Below are 17,919 nucleotides of genomic sequence, written 5' to 3' on the forward strand. Positions count from 1 at the left end.
TCATTTACAAAGATCTATTTTAATCATCCTAGAATTTTATCATACTTCTATTATGGATTCCCTTAAACTAATCTTGATAATATTCAAACTTTTTTCAGTATAATTCTAAGAGTGCTTAGCATTATCTCTTGTAATCTCTTGTAAATCGTTCTTTGATTCCACAATTCCCTCAAACTGATCATAATTTCCAAGAATTGGCATAATTTTGTCTCAATTTTTCTCTTTAAAATTCCCTTAGAATATTCTTAATAATAGAGGAAAACACAGAATGATCGTCACATTCTTATCAGACTTATCCTTTGAACTGCTTTGTAGGTAAGATCAGAATCGTTGTGAAATCCTGTTCAGTATTTCCTAAGCACTCAAGTACTTTGCCAAAAAGGCCTTGAAAGTCTTCCATAAATTGCCAGATGTCTTAAAATTTGATAAAAATTATGGGAGTCCATTGAAATATTTCTCACGATTCGTATCAGCATTCTCCTTAAGTTTCATATTAAGAATTTTCTATGATTTCTCTTCCGAATTCGAACTATTTCCTTTCTTCACAAAATCTCCATGCAATTGTCATCAGAGTTTGCAAAAGACAATTTATACCGTCTTCACTTAAATCAAAGGTTGCACAGACTGCATACTTACACTTCATTGTAAACTATTTTCAGAATTACCTTAAAATTCTGAAATCTAGGGAAAATTCAGAATTTTAAAGTATTTCAGACTGCTAAAGTAACTCAATATTCACAGGTAAAATCTAATTAATTATCCTCAAAAATATCACGAACATACTTCAAAGTCTTGATTCAAAAGCCTTGCTAATTTTCCAATGCTCAATTTATTGTTTTCAATCCTGAACAGTTTTCGATTTCTCTAAATTCCAAAATTTGGAAAATTCCTCCATATTGAAATATTAATTTTTATAAATCCAAGATTAAAAAAAAAAAAATGATTATAGCCAAAATCTAAACAAAAACTCCAAATAAAAAAAAATCCTGGCTCGATATTTTTAAAAAATTGAAGATTTTTTACGGACAATAATGTTTAGAAAATGCCTCAATTTTCGTGATTCTGCAACCCATTTCAAACATGTTGTAACAATTCCATGTTTGATGTTGCAATAATGTCCAACGTTGATGGCCTTAAGTAGTTAAAGTAGTAAGTTTGGCTTTTTACTTTTTTTTTATTTGAGGGTCCATTAATTGCAGTGATATTTATAAAGCAACACATTTTAAAAATCTGGGAAAATCTGGAACATATTTAAAAAATCTGGAAATAAACGTGATCTGTCTGTTTATCTGGCTAGACGACTGGCAACGCTGCCCAAGAGTGTTAAACTGCCTATGATAAAAAGAAGGAAATACAGTCAACTCTCCATATCTCGATGTTCTATATCTCGATACGTAAACAGTTTTTTTATTCTTTATATCGATGGTTATCTCGGTCCCTTCAAATGGTCTAATAAGCTTTTCTTGCTCTATATCTCGATCCCTCCATACCTCGATGGTCCCTTCAATATCGAAATATGGAGAGTTGACTGTATTCCCACTTTATCTAAATATTCTTAGACGGAAATACCCCCTTCTTCATCAAAGTATTCATGGATCTTTATGAAATTACTCAAATAAGGAAACATCAGCCCTTGCATTATTGAAATGTGAAAAAAAAGAAAATATTCTGGAAAGCATTGGCCTAGGAGGATTAACGTATTCTCGTCAATCTGAGCAGCATCCACACTTCTATTAGCATTTTCTACGCGTCAAGCACGCATATGACGTGTTTCTTTGTTTACATTTGCATGCTAGTAGTTGCTCCATACTTTCCAATCGACAGAATTGCCCAAAACTGTTTGAACACGTTTTTACAATGCTCCAAACTTCCCAGGTGAGTGTGACTATTGTTGGCAGTCTCTTTTTCTTCGGCAAAATTTCCATTCGAAAATCACGGTAGGCAGCTCTATTATCGGCAACTCGAATTCAGTTGCTTTTTGTGGTACGTACATTTCATTTAAATAGAACCTGGCATACCAGATCTGCGCAGTTTTCAAATTTTAATCAGATTTAAGCTGATAAAGTAAGGAATCGTTTAAATTAATGTACACTAGACTGATGCAAAATTTGAAATTTTCGCTCCACAATGCTCAAACGGTTTCAAATCAGGTCCTGATTAGCCTCCCAAAATTTAAACTCATTTGGCAAGAAACTGACTTGGCACAAACTATTCGAAATTTATATGGAAATTACTATGGGAAAACCATTTTTTTCGTTTATTGCCTACTACCCATTTTCCATATTGCTTTTTCGAAAAATTTTATAACTATTCTTACGGGAAATTTTCCAAGCTACAACTTTGCCCAACATTGTTTTTCAACCAAATGTCAAATTAAATTGTTATTAATTGTTTAAGAGATTGATAATCTTATGGCATGTTCAAGCAACTGTTCTGTGGGCACCACTGTATTCTGCAGTGTGACACAGTAGCCATGATATTTGTGCTCTATTCTTCGCACCAGAAACACCAATGGTGCCTGCTGAACAGTTGATTGAGCATAATCATAAGACATCAGTGACTTGAATCATTAATAACTTTTGTTCCTTACATTTGATCGAAAAGTGGTGTTGAACAAAGTTGTAGCTGAGAAAATTTTCAACGAGCTCGGCTATCATTTTTAAAGTAGAGTGAACTGTTGAATTTTGAGATATATATGAACCGAAAGTTTGGTTTCTCTATAGTAATTCCCATATAAACTTCAAATGGTTTGCGCCAAGTCAGTTTCTCATGAGTTCAAGTTTTGGGAGGCTGATCAGGGCCAAATTTGGAACCGTTTGACCACTGTGGAGCGGAAATTTCAAATGTTGCATCAGTGTATTGTCCCATGCTATGTATCCAAAACTTTGTTTTTTGCATTGGTTTTGGAACTGTTTATAATGGGATGAGCTTATCTCGTACTAATGTTGAGCTCTCTTTGTGCTGTTCCAGTGCGCTCCTACCCTCATTGCACTATAGGAAATCAGGCGGACAAAAATATGAAAATTAACTTTTTCTAACTCAGTTTCTGGAATACTCTATCAATAGTAAACACTTTGACTAAGAAGTTCCCAAAATTTTAGGTATCTACGATTTGTAGTTTCAGAGATATTCAACTTCAAAGTTGAAAAAGCGCTGAAATCATAAGCTTTTTGCTTAAAAAACAAGTGCACATTAAAATAATATTTTATAGTTTATATAGCAGTTATTCCTATGTTTTCACATACCATTAGAAAGCTTATAAAAAGACCTTTTAACGAAAATGCAATATAATACGAAGGAATTATTTTAAAATATTAAAAAATTAAAAAATTGGGGATGTAACAAGAAAGACGTTAAATTTATTTTTTTGTTGGTCAGCCATTTTTTTTTCCCCAAGCATTCCCAGGTCATTTTATGCTCCATGATCGAGTTTTATGTGTATTTTATCGAGTTCAGAAAAAAAAGCTTGCGCAAATTTGCGCCATTTGGAAATAGAGCGTTATCAAAAATTTGATTAGATTAGCTGATTTTCATGAAATACATTATTTTCGCGTATTCCAATCAACCTAATTGTCCAAAATTGTTTGTAATCGTTTTTACAACGCTCCAAACTTCCCAGGTGAGTGGGACAATTATTGGCAGCTTCTTTTTCTTCGACAGCCTTTCCATTTAATTTACGTGTTAACCGGTTGTCCTATTATCGGCACCTCTAAATTAGCTGCATTATGTAAAAATGTAATCAGTTTGTAGCTGATTAACCAAGGAATCGTTTGAATACATCTAACAAGATGTTCTGCTGGGATATTTCAGTGTCATTGCCGTTTGAAAATGGGTTGCCGAAAATAGTCTTAGGTGTCGAAGCCAACATTTACCCTATTCTCAATTTTCACAATGAAATGATTTGTTATAATGAAATATGTTGTTGAACAACGGACCTAATTTAGTTGTTGATATAAAAAGCAAAACAGCACGATGTATTAAGAATGTATTGTGATGGTGCGTATATGGTCATTTATTTTTATATACGTTATTTGTGTTATTTCAAAGGTAGAATAAAGCATCTGCTACCCAGTATTCCTACCTTTCATTCAAGACTTGTTGAAGCTATTTATATTTCAATGTCAGAATCTGTCTAACGCATAGCGAAAACGTTCAAAAAGCTTTCAAGTATATTTGTGAAAAATATCATATCCACGTGGAAAACCAACCACGACTGCATGATAAAATTTACAAACTCGTCAGTAAATACAAGGAGAAGTCCAATTAATCTCAACGATAAAAAGAGAGATTTGATTCAGACCATCGGAGTTGGCTCAAATCTAATTTGCCATCAAGGAATTCATCGAAGAGGATCAGAACTTCTTTCAACTTCAAAGCAATTTAATGAGCTAAGCGAAAGAAGCAAGCGTCGTCTCGTCGACAACGTGGAAGTAAATCCAAAGGTGGACAGCATCGAGAAGGCTTTATTTATTACGCGACGGACTGCCTATAATCGTCGGGACTTTAATCTGGTTATGGTCATTGTACACCTTATTAAAACCCAAGAACATTAAAAGAAAATATACGAGCAGTTAACAGATGAACGTAGAATGATGTCACCTGAAGAAGCATTTAGTATGTTCATTGAAGCTGGCTTAAGCAAAAGTCAATAGAGGTACCATAAAGATTTCCACCATACAACTACAGGCTCTGTTGGAACATACAGTCTAACGAATCATCAAAGTTATTGAGATGGAACTCGATGAGTTATTCCCAGTATCATCAAAAACTGCCAGACGAATGTCAAGATGATTCTGATGTATTCTCAATACAAGACGTGGAGAAAGAAATGCAAGAACTAATACCAGTGAAATTTGATCTTTTAAACGGAAACACAATCTTAGTTGATTTTAAATTTGCACTAAGTATGATTGGCGGTAAGGTGTTAAGATATATTTGTAGTAGTTCATCAATGCAGAACTGTCCTATTTGTGGGGCAACTCCAAACGTAATGAACAACAAAAACAAATAAGAAGAAGGATTTCTATACAAAGTAGATACCCTAGTCTATGGTATATCTCGACTTCATGCATGGATTCGCTTCTTTGAATGAATGCTGCATATTTCGTAGCGTATGGATATAAAGCACTGGAAAGTTTTACAGCCATATAAAGAACAGTATTTGCAAAGAAAAAAACAAGTAACGGCGCAGCTTCATGAAAAATTTGAAGTTAGAGTTCATCAACCAAGATCGGGAGGAGCAGGTACTAGCACTACATGTAACGTTTGTCGACGAGGATTCGCAAATCCTCATCTTTTAAGCAGCGTTTAAATTGGAAAAATTGATGCCTATTTCAAAGAAACATACCGACGTTTTTTACATGATTAGTATAAAATTCCTGCAACCGTACATAAAGTACTTGCTCATGCTGGAGAAATAGCAATTCATTCGCCAGCTCCTCATGGAATATTAGCAGAAGAAGCAGCAGAAAATCAACATAAACATCTAAAAAAAACATCGAACTCACCGTGCTAGAAAACGATCCAGTGTCGAAAATTTACATGATGTCTTCATTCGGGTAACGAATGAATCAGATCCATTCATTAGTACCATTTGGATGGAGAAAAGAAGACAAACAAAAAAGCATTGAGCTATCCCGATATTGTCAAAACTTTTATGATATTCGAAGATTCTGAAAACTGCTCAACAGTCTGTGATGATAACTGCAATGCATTGGAAGAATTTGGAAGCTGTTGACGAAGTTGAAGAAGATTTAGCTAGTGATAATATCAGTGCCGAAAAATAAAAAATGTACAATATCGAGAAACACTTCCAGTTATTTTTTTTATTAAAGTCACTTTAACACTCTTGGGCCATTCATGACTGGTCCGGGGTGAGATTTCAGCTCATAACTTTGGCGTGAGAGGTACGGATGTTAACCACTACGCCAGAGTCGTCCCCGCAAAATTTAATTTTAATCCCTCCATTTTTCACTCATCCTGTTACCTATCTTATAACTGAAATAAACTAGGAAGAATGAATATAACCATTCATTTATATGGAAGCTTTGTTGTAAAATTAACAAGTAAATGCTACAGAAAAAAAATTGTAAATATTATCATTAAAGATCCACTAAGCCCTTATCAAAAGTTATTCGTGAATCATCAAAATTTGTTCTTCATATCTCAGTTAGTAATTACAACCATTCAACATCTTACATTGAAGCAAAAACGAAGAAAATATTTTTTTCCGCCTGCTTGTATGGAAATTTCCCATAGTGCATTGCACGTCTCTCAAATTATTGCGAGCTCACTCTGGTCTCTTGCTCTCGAAAAAATCACAACCCAACCTATTTTTGAGCTGTGCACGGGCAGCTAGACGATCCCTGCTTGGCAAACAATTATAAAAAATTGTTCAGACCTACAAAGCTCTCAATTAACAACTGCAGAAGTGCTCTGATAATGCAAAGTTGAGAGCCGGCGAAAAATCCCAGTAGAGACCTGATAAAACCACAGAAGAAGAATAACTCTCTAATATCAAATGTTGACTAAACATTTCCCGCGCAGGGCCACAATTCTGCACAACAGAACTGCTCCGAAATGAGTTGATAAACAATGCAAAGCGCTCAAAGCAGATGTTTCGCCCAAAGCTGCCAGAAAAAAAGACTGCGAGGCAGACAATTAATCACGGAAATATGATCAGTTACAAATGACAATGTATCAGCAGCACAAAAATTCAACGTTAGTAACAAATAGATCAACAACCGCTAGTGCGCAGATGAAGATGATTAGCGGAATGCCCGCAGCAAAACACACACACACGCACACAATGGGAGTGAGTGACGGAGTGAGACAGTTTACTAACTTAGAACAGCTTTCTCCAAGCCGACAGGAAACCATCAGTGGAAAGCGAGATACATCCTACGGTAGGTGGTTCTGCAATGGCGTGCAGATTCGCTGTTGCGGCGTTAGCCTACAAAATGGAATTGTAAACCTCGGTTGTAGGTCCGAAATAACGAGATTGGTTTTAGGTGCGGGGAGGGGAAGAAACATTAACTGCAAACTAACGAAAAAAAGCTGACTTTCTTTTCTGCTTATCAAAAATAACAAATTAACATGTCCGATTTTATATTTCTGCTGTAAATGTATAATTGTGAGGAATATTCTAGATAATATAACTAATGATTACTAATAATAAATTATAAAAAAAAAAATCAAAAATTTAATTACATAATTTGCAGAGGTCGATATGGGTCTAATGAGGATATCCACGCGATGTGATAACTACTAATCTTCAGTGAACGATGTGGCAGCCCTGACGAGCCGTGAATTGTATTTACAGATGAAACTTTCTAGCTCAATTACAATGTAGCCGAATATCAATTCGTTGTGATTAAAGCAAATGTGTATAAACGGAACCTCTCTACACGCGTTTATGAATGTGTTTAAATGTCAGAGATTCTCCATGCGAAGAGATGAACAGAAGCAATTTGTGAATTTAGGTAGACTTTGCATATGGTACTTTCCGGAAATTGTAAAATTGTAAAAATGATAACCTATGTTAAACAGAATACAATAAATAATAGCTATAAATACATATTCTAAATCACAATGCGATTACACTTTCTTTTGCGACCGGTTCCAATGGGAATTGCCATCTAGCCGGCATTCATTCGTTAATCCGCAGTACATTGCGCTCGAGATCGGCCAACGAACCGCTACTACCATCGGTCGACGCCCCGAGGCCATTGTCCACGGATACCGTCACCGGTGATGACGATGTCGTGGATGCGTCGGTCGTACCGATGGTCGTAATGGAAGCGGCCGACTCCAACGGCCGATCGGTGGACGCCATCCGGGTACTGCTGGTCGTGGTAGTGGTCATCATCGTCATCGACGACGTTGACCCACCGGCCGAACCACCCGGACTGACGGCCATCGATCCACTGGTGGTACCGCTTTGCTCTATACTCGAGCAGCTGCTGTTCTTTACATAGATCACCTGTTTGTGTAGCTTTTTGACATTGAACGAGGACGCCGATACCGACGAAGCGGAAGAGGAGTAATGCGATTTGGAAAAGCTTACCATTTCGGACGTGAGCGAGTTGAGGGCCTTCTCGACCGTTGGCTTGTGGCGATCCCGATCCGAGAGGGTGGTATGCAGTGGAGACGAATGGCCTGAGAATGCTGTTTTCCGGGAAGAGGGATAACAGTTGTAGTCGATTAAAAGGTAACAAAGTGCGCGAGCTACTTACTTCCTATATCACCGCTGGAGCTCGACTCCGTAAAGCTAGGCGTTCCCTCGGTCCAGGTCGGGGTGGAACCTTCGACCGAGGCTGGCGGTGTCCACGCTAGTGCACCTCTAGATCCGTAATTGCTATTGGATGACGATTCGACTGCTAAATGACTTTCTAATCTTATTTCTGATATACTGGATTGGATCGAATTTTGAAATTTTGCGAATGATTTTTTTTTTTGTTACCAAATGAAAACATATCAAAATACATTCAAATGAGTGATGTTGAAGATGATGCATAAAATGAAAACGGAGGAGAGAGAAAAAGAGAAAAACATATGAAGATAGAGTAAATCACTATTAACTATGATTCACGGAAAACAATACTCAACTGCAAGCAAACAAAACAAACAATTTCTACCATTCTGAAATCAACCTGTTCAAGCATGGAAGAACCGAACAAACTTTAACAAATCATACCAACCGATAAGACCGTATCCAAAACAATCCAATCAATCCCATCCATCCATTCATCCAATCATCCGTCCCATATCAACACATCCTTACCTTATCGAGTCTTCCTTGTAGTTATCACTCCGGCAGGAGGTGCTCCGCCGGTCCACGGTACCTCCGGTGCTGCCACCGTCACCGATACCTCCGCTGCTTCGGCTGAGGCCACTGCCAATGACACCGCCGCCGCCGCCACCACTTCCACCGCTGCCCGTTTTGTTATCGTCCGACGAGTGCCGATGACTACTGCTACCGTGCTCGGAGATATCGTCGAAAGCGGGAGGAGGGGTGGAAGAACAGGAAGGAGATGTGCCTAGCGAGCGATAATAACAATACGAGGAAAAAGCGGCTAAGTTGATTTTTTTTTGTTCGATCGTATGGCAGTTTCTATTTAGTATTGAAATATTGAAGAGTTGATTTATTTGAGAAAAAACACCTAATGAGCGTGCGTACGTGAAAAGAAGTGCGTGTGAACCTAATACTAGATTAAAACAATAAATTCAGCTGCTTATGTGAAATAAGCAATAGATTATCTTTTAAAGCCGGTAAAACTTGTCGCAGAAAAAAGCAAAACTTTGCAAGCAGACATTTACTCCCATTTGAATCGGGACAAAGACTGGCAACTCTCCTGGAAGCCAACGGATGAAAACATTAACGCTGCGGTTGAGAAAAAGGAGAACCACCGCTTTAAAAAAATAGCAAAAATACAAAAATTCTTTCGTAAGATTTACCTAAGAACGTTATATGGCAAGATTGTGTCTGTCACTTAGCATTTGTTAAGAAAGCATAACAACATCTGTATAGCCTGTCTCCGATTTGAACGGCCGTTCAATCTCACTCAGAGCGAGAGAGAGTAACTTCCATAAACGTAGGTCACTCAGCGCTGACTACTCAGCGTTTTTAAAATGTTACTCTCTCTCTCTCTCTCTGTCTGAGTGAGATTGAACGGCCGTGTATCTCATTTTTTTTTTATGGTGAAATCAAATTTTGGAGAAATAATGAATCGCAAGAAAAGGAAAATTCAATCACATAGGGGAAATGGATGTAATGTCGGCCTAAATGCCCCGAATTTGGGCCCATACATAAATTCAGAAATTGACTAAATTTTCAATATCGACCAAAAATATCCATTAGTACCGTCCCAATCTATTTTTTTTTTTTTCCTTTGGTTTGTTTTTTCCGTCGATCTTGTTTTCCGTGCTGAGCACCAATGCTACCGACGTGCCAGGAAGGCAGCTCCCACACCTGGACCCTACCTATCGACCCATCAACTCATGAACCGGGGACCAACGGCTTTACTTCCCATCCGAAGGAAGGCGTGATCAGAGATGTTATGCCTCAGAACATCCCGGCGGCGCCGACTGGGATCGAACCCACCGTCCCAATCTAGATAAAATTGATAAATAGCAGATTTTTAGCGATGGGCCCGATCTTAGATCCATAGGCCAACATTAGAGCCATTTCCCCTATTAACATTCCAAAAATTTAGCCAAGTCATTAGAGGTCGATCAAAAATGACGTATACTCTTAAGAAATTAGTAATTGGTAGAAATTTAAAAATTCGTAGATCTGTAGTAAATTTCGTAGATTTGACAATACTGATTGAGAGTACATTAAAATTTAGAAGAATCATGAAAACTTTGTACGACCCAGAATCATGACAATTTGTCCAACTACTTGTGACTTGCGCAGCTCCACGCCAACTGACAATTCGGGTAACTCTCCGAATTCCATGAAACTTTGCATAATTGTTCGCAATTGGGCAATCTCTCAAGTTTGTGCTGCAATTAAGGCCGTTTTGACACGCACCTAATTTAAAAAAAAAATGGAATATTCGATATTTTTCAGTAAATCAAGCTATGAATTTTTGACTCGACCATGGGCAATCATTAACGTTTTTGCTAAAATTCGGCCATTAAGGATTTGGATTTTATTTTTCAAAATATTTTGAAAACTTTGCATTTGCATGAGCTTTAAAACAAACAATTATGAATACAGCCATTCCATAGCAAAACGATATAGTGGTTCTCAGAATTTCGTAAAAATTTATGGTTTTGTTGCTTATCGCAAAATATTAGACCCGTATTTTTTATGCTATCAGTAGGGTGACAATTTGCATGTTAGGGTGGTCCAAAAATCATTTTTTTTTTTCAAAAACGGCTTTTTTCAAAAATTCATAACTTTTGAACCGCGAGGCAAGATCAAAATATCAAATAAAAGGCAATTAAAAAATACTTTTAATAATAAAAAATAGAGACTTTGTATTGGAAAACTTTAATTGTATTTGATTTTATGCTATTTATGGTTTTTAGACAGAGAGCGCAATATTTTTTTTTTATATCTTCCTTGAAAATTTAGGTCTTTTCATAGAATTTTTTTTTTTTCGTTTCTGAGTTATATTTTTTTTGCAGATATGAAATTATGGATTTTTATTTAATACTCCTATGTGACTAGACTACTATGCGTCGGAACCATGTTACAGTCGCTAATGATATTTATATATTTTTGAAAAAGCCATTTTTGAAATAAAATCAATTTTTTAACCACTCTAACATGGAAATGATCACCCTAATGAAAAAATAAAAAAAAAAAAACAAATATGAGTCTTATATTTTGCGATTAGGAACAAAACAAACATTTTTTACAAAATTCAGAGAATCTCTATATCGTTTTGCTATGGAATGCCCCAAGATTTTTTTTTCGAACGCGTTTTTATTTTTCGAAAAAAAAATAGGAAACATTATTAAAAATCCAAGAAAATCAGTTTTTTCCTTAGTTTCCTGGAAAAAATACATGCACAAATATTTTTTTATCACAACCGGAAAAAATTGGACCCTTAGCAAAACTGAAAAGTCGATGTTTTATGGTTTTTTGAGTCCAAATTTCTGCCATGATGACTTATACAAAATATTGTTGCACGTGAATTTTCTTTAAGAAATTAGAAAAAAATGTGATTGTTTTAGATTTTTACATCCTTTTCCAATATTCAATGAAAAATCAAAACATTATTATTTTTTACGGAGTGGTGAACTTCCCATTAATATTTAAAATATACTTTTAGAGATATTTGACTTTTTTTACACATTTCTGGAATTTTAACTCAAAATTTAACGGGTATATTTTTCCCAGAAAGACTTAGTTTCTTAACAGATTTGTGTCGGTTCTCATTTTTATCAAAACTGACATTTTCTGCTACTATTGAAAAATGTTAAAAGCGATCCAAAACAGCCGATTTTTTGCCAAAAAAGGGAAGGAGCGCCCATAGCAAGCAATTATGCAAATCGGAGAAGGTCGAGTCAAAAATACATTTTTCTTTTAATGCAATTTGGCCTGGAGCTGCTTATTTCCTAAGGTTTCTCCCAGAATGCCTTTGTTGCGCTTCGAAAAGTTTATTGGAATTCACTATACAATTTCTTTTGAATTTCCCACGTAATTTCCTTGAAACTATGCTCAGAGTAGGAGATGACCTTTGGAACTATCTTAGAATTCTTTGATATTTTTGTAAGAATTTGTTTGGAATTCTTTTTAAAATTCTCTTGGAATACACATCCAAATTGACTTTGTATTTCTCATCAGATCATTATTCCCTTATGGAATCTGTTAAAAGTTCCGTTGAAAATAATCTCAAAACAACGTTGAAAATATTCTCAAAATTCCGTTGATATCTCCTAGAATTCTCCTCACAATTTCCATGGAATTATCTTTCGAAATTCTAAGTCAGAACAACTTTAAAATTCTACTCATAACTGCTTGGAATTATGGTCAGCATTCCATTGAAATGTCATTGGATTCAGAATTACCATCCTTTGAAATTCTCCACAAAATTCTCATTGGAATTATCCTGGATTTCTCCATAGAATCTCGATGAAACTATGCTCAGAATTACCATGGAATTCCATTTATAATACCCTTGCAATTCTTCATAGAATTCACCTGAAATTCTCCTCGAAAAGTCCATGAATTCCTTTCAGAATTACCTAGCAATGATCCATGGAATTTCTTAAGAACACTTTCCAGAATACCTTTGAAATTATAATTCTAAACGATATTTTTTTTAAATTAAACTCACAGGAAGGTTCACCCAAGTTCACATTTGCAGTCCCATGTGGCAACGCCCATGGTTTAAATGTCAGTGGAATAAATTCCTAGGAAAAGTTGCCATATAGAAATCCGCATAAACGTGACTCATAACTTGACGTTACCAAAAATGATTAAAAATTGTTTATAATGTGTATAAGTTAAGCATAACTTTGTAGTGTATAAGTTAAGCAGAACTTTAACTGAAGTGGTAATGTAACTTTACATGAACGTTTATGAGGTAAAGTTTTAACCTAATGTATCATAGATTTTTGGAGCTGGACCTTACAAATCATGGGTTATTAAGAACCATTACCATTCACAATTCTTGATTTACCATACATTTTCGCAAAGGGAACTATATTAGAATCATATTGTTTATGGTTTGAGAACTTTAATGGTAATGGTTATGGTAGTCAGATATGATATTGTATAGTTTTTTTTTATATTGGTCAGCTTCATGTGGAATATAACACGAATTGGTAGCCTTTAGAAAACCATATTTTGACCTTGCTGACTACTATAACCATTACCATTAATATTCGCAATCCATAAATAAAAAAAATAGTTATATAGTTCTCTTTCCGAAAATGTATGGAGAAAACAAGGATTTTGAATCCATTATTTGTAAGGCCCGGTTTCAAAAAACTAAACTTTATCCCATAAACGTTCATGTAAAGTTCCATAACCATTTCAATTTTTAACCATTTTTGGTAATGACAAGTTATGGGTCGCGTTTATGTGGCACCTCTCTGAATGCACCCCTTTGGCTTGTCGCACATGATGGAAGCCGTTTTCACCATACCCTCACTACGGCGCTGTGTACAACTGTCCTTTTATTATATAATGAAGACTGTACCGGCAATTTTAGGATACACTGTATTATTTGAATTTTCCAACTCTCCGTTTTGACGACATGTGCTTACAAAAACACTTACACCCAATCTTGCCAAAAACAAATTTCTCAAAATGTAATAGAATAGTCCGTAACGCCTAGTCAATGGACACAATCAAATGTCTTTAAATGAATTTGATAAGCTGAACAAAAACAAAATCAAAAGCAATGTCTAGCCTCAAAGCAAACGAAAGCAACCGAAGAAAGAAGGACAACACGCACAGGACGCAAGCAAAGCTAATTTCCCGCCAGGCCAGCACCGCCAGCACCAGGGCCTGACTAGACGAATTCTCCTTCCAAGCTAAACTGGCTGAGGTAGCTCTCCATGTTGTGCTGCTCGTCCAAGGGCAATCCCAGCTGACGGAGGACATCCACCTTCTCCGCCGTATGAAGCTCTCCGGAAGACGGAATAGATTTTGGTTTCAAGCGACACAGGAAGCTATCATTTTTCACAACTCGCTGCGGTGGTGACCCCAATGGTCTGTGGTTTGCGCTAACCGGTTTCGGCATCGTTTGCAACCGAGCTTCGTTTTCCCGAATCTCTCGTTCGATTTCTGCAATTTTCCGTTGAATTTCGTTCGGATTCAATCCTTTGTTAATGGAACTCTTTTGTCTAACCAAAACATGCTTCCCTATAGAGCCGTTTCCCATCGGTTGCTTCTTCGGAACCATCGATGGTCGTTTAAGTGTCGAATTTGGGGACGCAAACAACTCCCGTCTGCTTCGGACTACATCTTGCAGCTTTGACAAGACGAGCTCATCGTTCTGCTCTGCTTCATACTCCTGAATACGATCTGCCATCGGAACGAATTTGTCTAAGTTGCTGTTGTTGGTGTTGTTGTTGTTCGCATCAACGGCGGGATTCTCTTTGATCGTCGATACTACTAAGCTGTGCCTTTTGAGCAGTGGGACTGGTACAGGTTCATCTTTGGCAGAGAACTTTCTGATACGCTCCTGAACAGACTCCGATCGTTCAACGGAACTGTTCTTCTCAAAAGTCTGCACCATTCGTTTCACCGAAGACAAACTATTGGTCACTCCGGTAGAAGATCGCTCAAAGTTCTGCGCAAGCTTCTTCACCTCAGAGCTGACGGACTGCTTCCGGGTTTGATGTTGAATCTGGTTCTCATTTTTGTCCACCTTTTGCGCTTCATCCAAGTGATCCCCGTTTTCAGCCACCCGGAAGTCGTGATTACTGAGCCAGCTGAGTACTTTATTTGGAGATCGAGTGTAATCACTGACGTTTTCAGCGAGTAGTTCCGGTTTCCGCGCAGGTGAAGGATGCGGTTTCAGCCGACGTTGGGACGTTTTACCTGGATATCAGCATGGTTTAGGAGAATGGTGAGTAACAATCTAAGCAGGGACAAAACCATTGAAAGCTGTAGAATCTCTCAAGTATTGATTCTTAGAAATTTACGGGATCAGATATTGGTTCACCGAAGCATTAAATAAACTGAAACATTTGTAATGTAGCATGCAAGAAGAGAAGACACTGCAATTCATGCGTCGAAACAATAAAGACAAATAACGCCAAGAGAGATTCTACCATAAAACAATCTACATATCAACAAATAATAGTCGAACTTTCTAATTCTCCTCCACAAACACACACCTGCACTGGACCGTCCCCGGTGCCCACTGCTGGACTGGCTCGGTAGGGACCCGGTCGCCCCCGGACCACCACCACCTTTCATTTTGCTCATCTTAGGTGAACCTCGCGGTGGCACCGGTGGCGGAACGCTAGCTTTCATGATGGTGGTTTTCTTCTTCAGTGGTGGCATCGATGGCGTAGCGGAACTACCAGTCCTAGTGCCTCCTTTGCCTGCTCCTGGTCCACCGCTCGGTCCACCACCATTGCTGCTGGATGTGGTAGTAGTTGCCGTGTACACACTAGACGCCGTATCTGCGGTCGTTAGTTTTATTCCACCGGTGATGTATTGAAGGGTTAGTGAAAGCGTTAGCGACAGAAAGTAGTCCCAGTTCCCGGAAAGCGTGGAAATATATATTGGCATACGCAAATGAGCCGATGTTTCGATGTTAATGGAATTTATATGTTTACGATATGATAGGTGATACAAAGTTTAAATCTTACCTACTCGAATAAACTCTTATGCAACAGAACGGATTTTGTTTTGTATTTTTATAGGGAAAATCTATGATTGTGTTCTCGTGTTTATAAAATTTAAGGAGCGTTTGCAGTATAATTGGTCTCGATAATCAACATTTAAAAGTGTCCAGATTTCGATGCATAACGGTACTGATCAGTCACAGTTCGGATTATTTCTAGCTAAAAAAGCTGATTCTTGATTAATTATGGAAATATTACGGTCGCCATGTGAGCATGATAAAATAGTCTCAGTTCTATCACGAGACGAAACTACGTATCATGAGCTTCTGAATAGTTTTTGACCACCTATTTCAGATCCTCATACATGCAAACATGAAACGACTAGCAGAGCAGCAAAAATACTTCAACCAGTGTCGAACTGGAAAAAAATCTTCAGATTAATAGAACAATTCGGATCCACCATACTGCTGTGCTCAGCAATATGGATCACCATTATAATTAACGATTCATACACTCACACAGCTTCACAAAGCAACATAAAAGCGTGAATTAGTTTATAGAGCAGTTCCACGCCAAATGACGAATCGGAAAAACTCAACTTTCTCCGATTTGCGTGCATAATTATTTTTAATTGGAAATCATTCACATTTTTGCAAACATTCGGCCATTTTGATTATTGTATTTTTATTTTCTAAATGGCGCTTTTGACATTTTTCAATATATTGTAGCACGTAAACGTCACTTTTGATCGAAATAAAGTCTGAGACAAAGTTGTAGAGGAAAAAAAAATCATTTAAAGAAAAATATACAAGGCAATTTTGTTTACAATATTTAATAAAAAAAAAATACAAAAATGTGTTGAAAACACAAATATTTCAAAAATGGCATGCTCAAGTTTTGAATTTTTTATTTTTTATAAAGCTCATGAAGAATACAAATTATGTGAATGCTCAAAGCTATAGACACTTTAAAATTGAAAAAAATCGTGGAGCAAGAACTTTTGGTCAAATTTTTGAACTTTTTGTTAGTAGACTTTTGTATGTAATTTTTTCACAGAAAACAGGGATCAACATTGTTTATAATCCCTGCTAAACTTTAACTGAAATGGTTATGGAACTTTATATGAACGCTTGTGTGATAAAGTTTTAACCTTATGTATTATGGTTCTTTGGAAGTGAACCTCACAAATAATGGGTTGTTAAGAACGATTACCATTCAAAATAGTTGTTTTCTCCATACATTTTCGGTGAGAGGACTATATTAGAACCTTTTTACTTATTGTTTGAGAACTTTAATGGTAATGGTTATGGTAGTCAGTAAGGTCAATTAATGGTTTTGTATTATCGGTCAACTATACGTGGAATATATCGCGAATTGGTAATCAGTAATTTACAGGCAACTAATTCGCAATATATTCCACATAAAGTTGATCGATGTTACAAAACCATATATGAACCTTACCGACTACCATAACCATTACCATTAAAGTTCTCAAATCATAAATAAAATGGTTTCAATATAATTACTTTCCCAAAAATGTATGGAGAAAACAAGAATTTTGAATGGTAATGGTTCTTAACAACCCATTATGTGTATGGTTCACTTTCAAAAAACCACAATACATAAGGTTAAAACTTTATCACACAAACGTTCATGTAAAGTTCCATAACCATTTCAGTTGAAGTTTGGCAGGGATTATAAACAATTTTTAACCATTTTTGGTAAGGTCATGTAAGGGTTCGTATTTATGCGGGTAGTTTTAAACATTCTAAAAGTTTGCATTTTTCGTGAATTGAACAAGGACATTACGATATATTTGAATTTTGAACACTTTTTTGGATTTCTAAGGTCTAAATGAGTTTTGTTGATAACTTTGAGCCAACAGGGGTTTCAAAACATGCATTTTCCGCAACGACCCATTGCGAAACCCTGACTTATTGCATTTTTTGTAATAAATTTGTAAGGGAATTCTGTAATTCTGGGAATTATTACCAGACAGTTTATGGAAAAAATCCAATGGTACAGGATGACTTTCAAAATATCAGGAGATCCAAATTTGCAGAAATAAAAAATAATTAAACTAAATAAATTAAAATTACAGAATCCTTGAAAAGATCCAATAAAGACCAAAACGTTGGATACCGAGATTTCCGA

At 36.5% G+C, this 17,919-nt stretch overlaps 1 protein-coding gene across 11 annotated transcripts in view; it reads right to left on the bottom strand.

Annotated features, from left to right (window-relative positions):
* The window catches only part of PIP5K59B (Phosphatidylinositol 4-phosphate 5-kinase 59B), a 153,590-nt gene that overhangs the window by 16,966 nt on the left and 118,705 nt on the right, over positions 1–17,919 (bottom strand). For 4 of the 11 annotated variants that reach the window (XM_065224436.1, XM_065224434.1, XM_065224432.1 and 1 more), the window contains 3 exons: positions 8,783–9,038; positions 8,235–8,410; positions 7,091–8,166 (listed from right to left, as the gene is read on the bottom strand). In XM_065224436.1, coding sequence (XP_065080508.1) covers positions 7,649–8,166; positions 8,235–8,410; positions 8,783–9,038 — 950 coding nt within the window. In that variant the 3' untranslated portion in view covers positions 7,091–7,648. Of the gene's footprint in view, positions 1–7,090; positions 8,167–8,234; positions 8,411–8,782; positions 9,039–13,961; positions 15,011–15,309; positions 15,601–17,919 lie in introns of those variants that run through there. The other 7 variants (XM_065224430.1, XM_065224428.1, XM_065224429.1 and 4 more) reach the window with 2 other exon arrangements.

The sequence above is a fragment of the Ochlerotatus camptorhynchus genome, unplaced genomic scaffold (assembly GCF_037179485.1).
Source record: "Ochlerotatus camptorhynchus isolate MF236.1 unplaced genomic scaffold, CSIRO-AGI_Acam_v1.1 ptg000211l, whole genome shotgun sequence".
NCBI classification, from domain to species: domain Eukaryota; kingdom Metazoa; phylum Arthropoda; class Insecta; order Diptera; family Culicidae; genus Ochlerotatus; species Ochlerotatus camptorhynchus.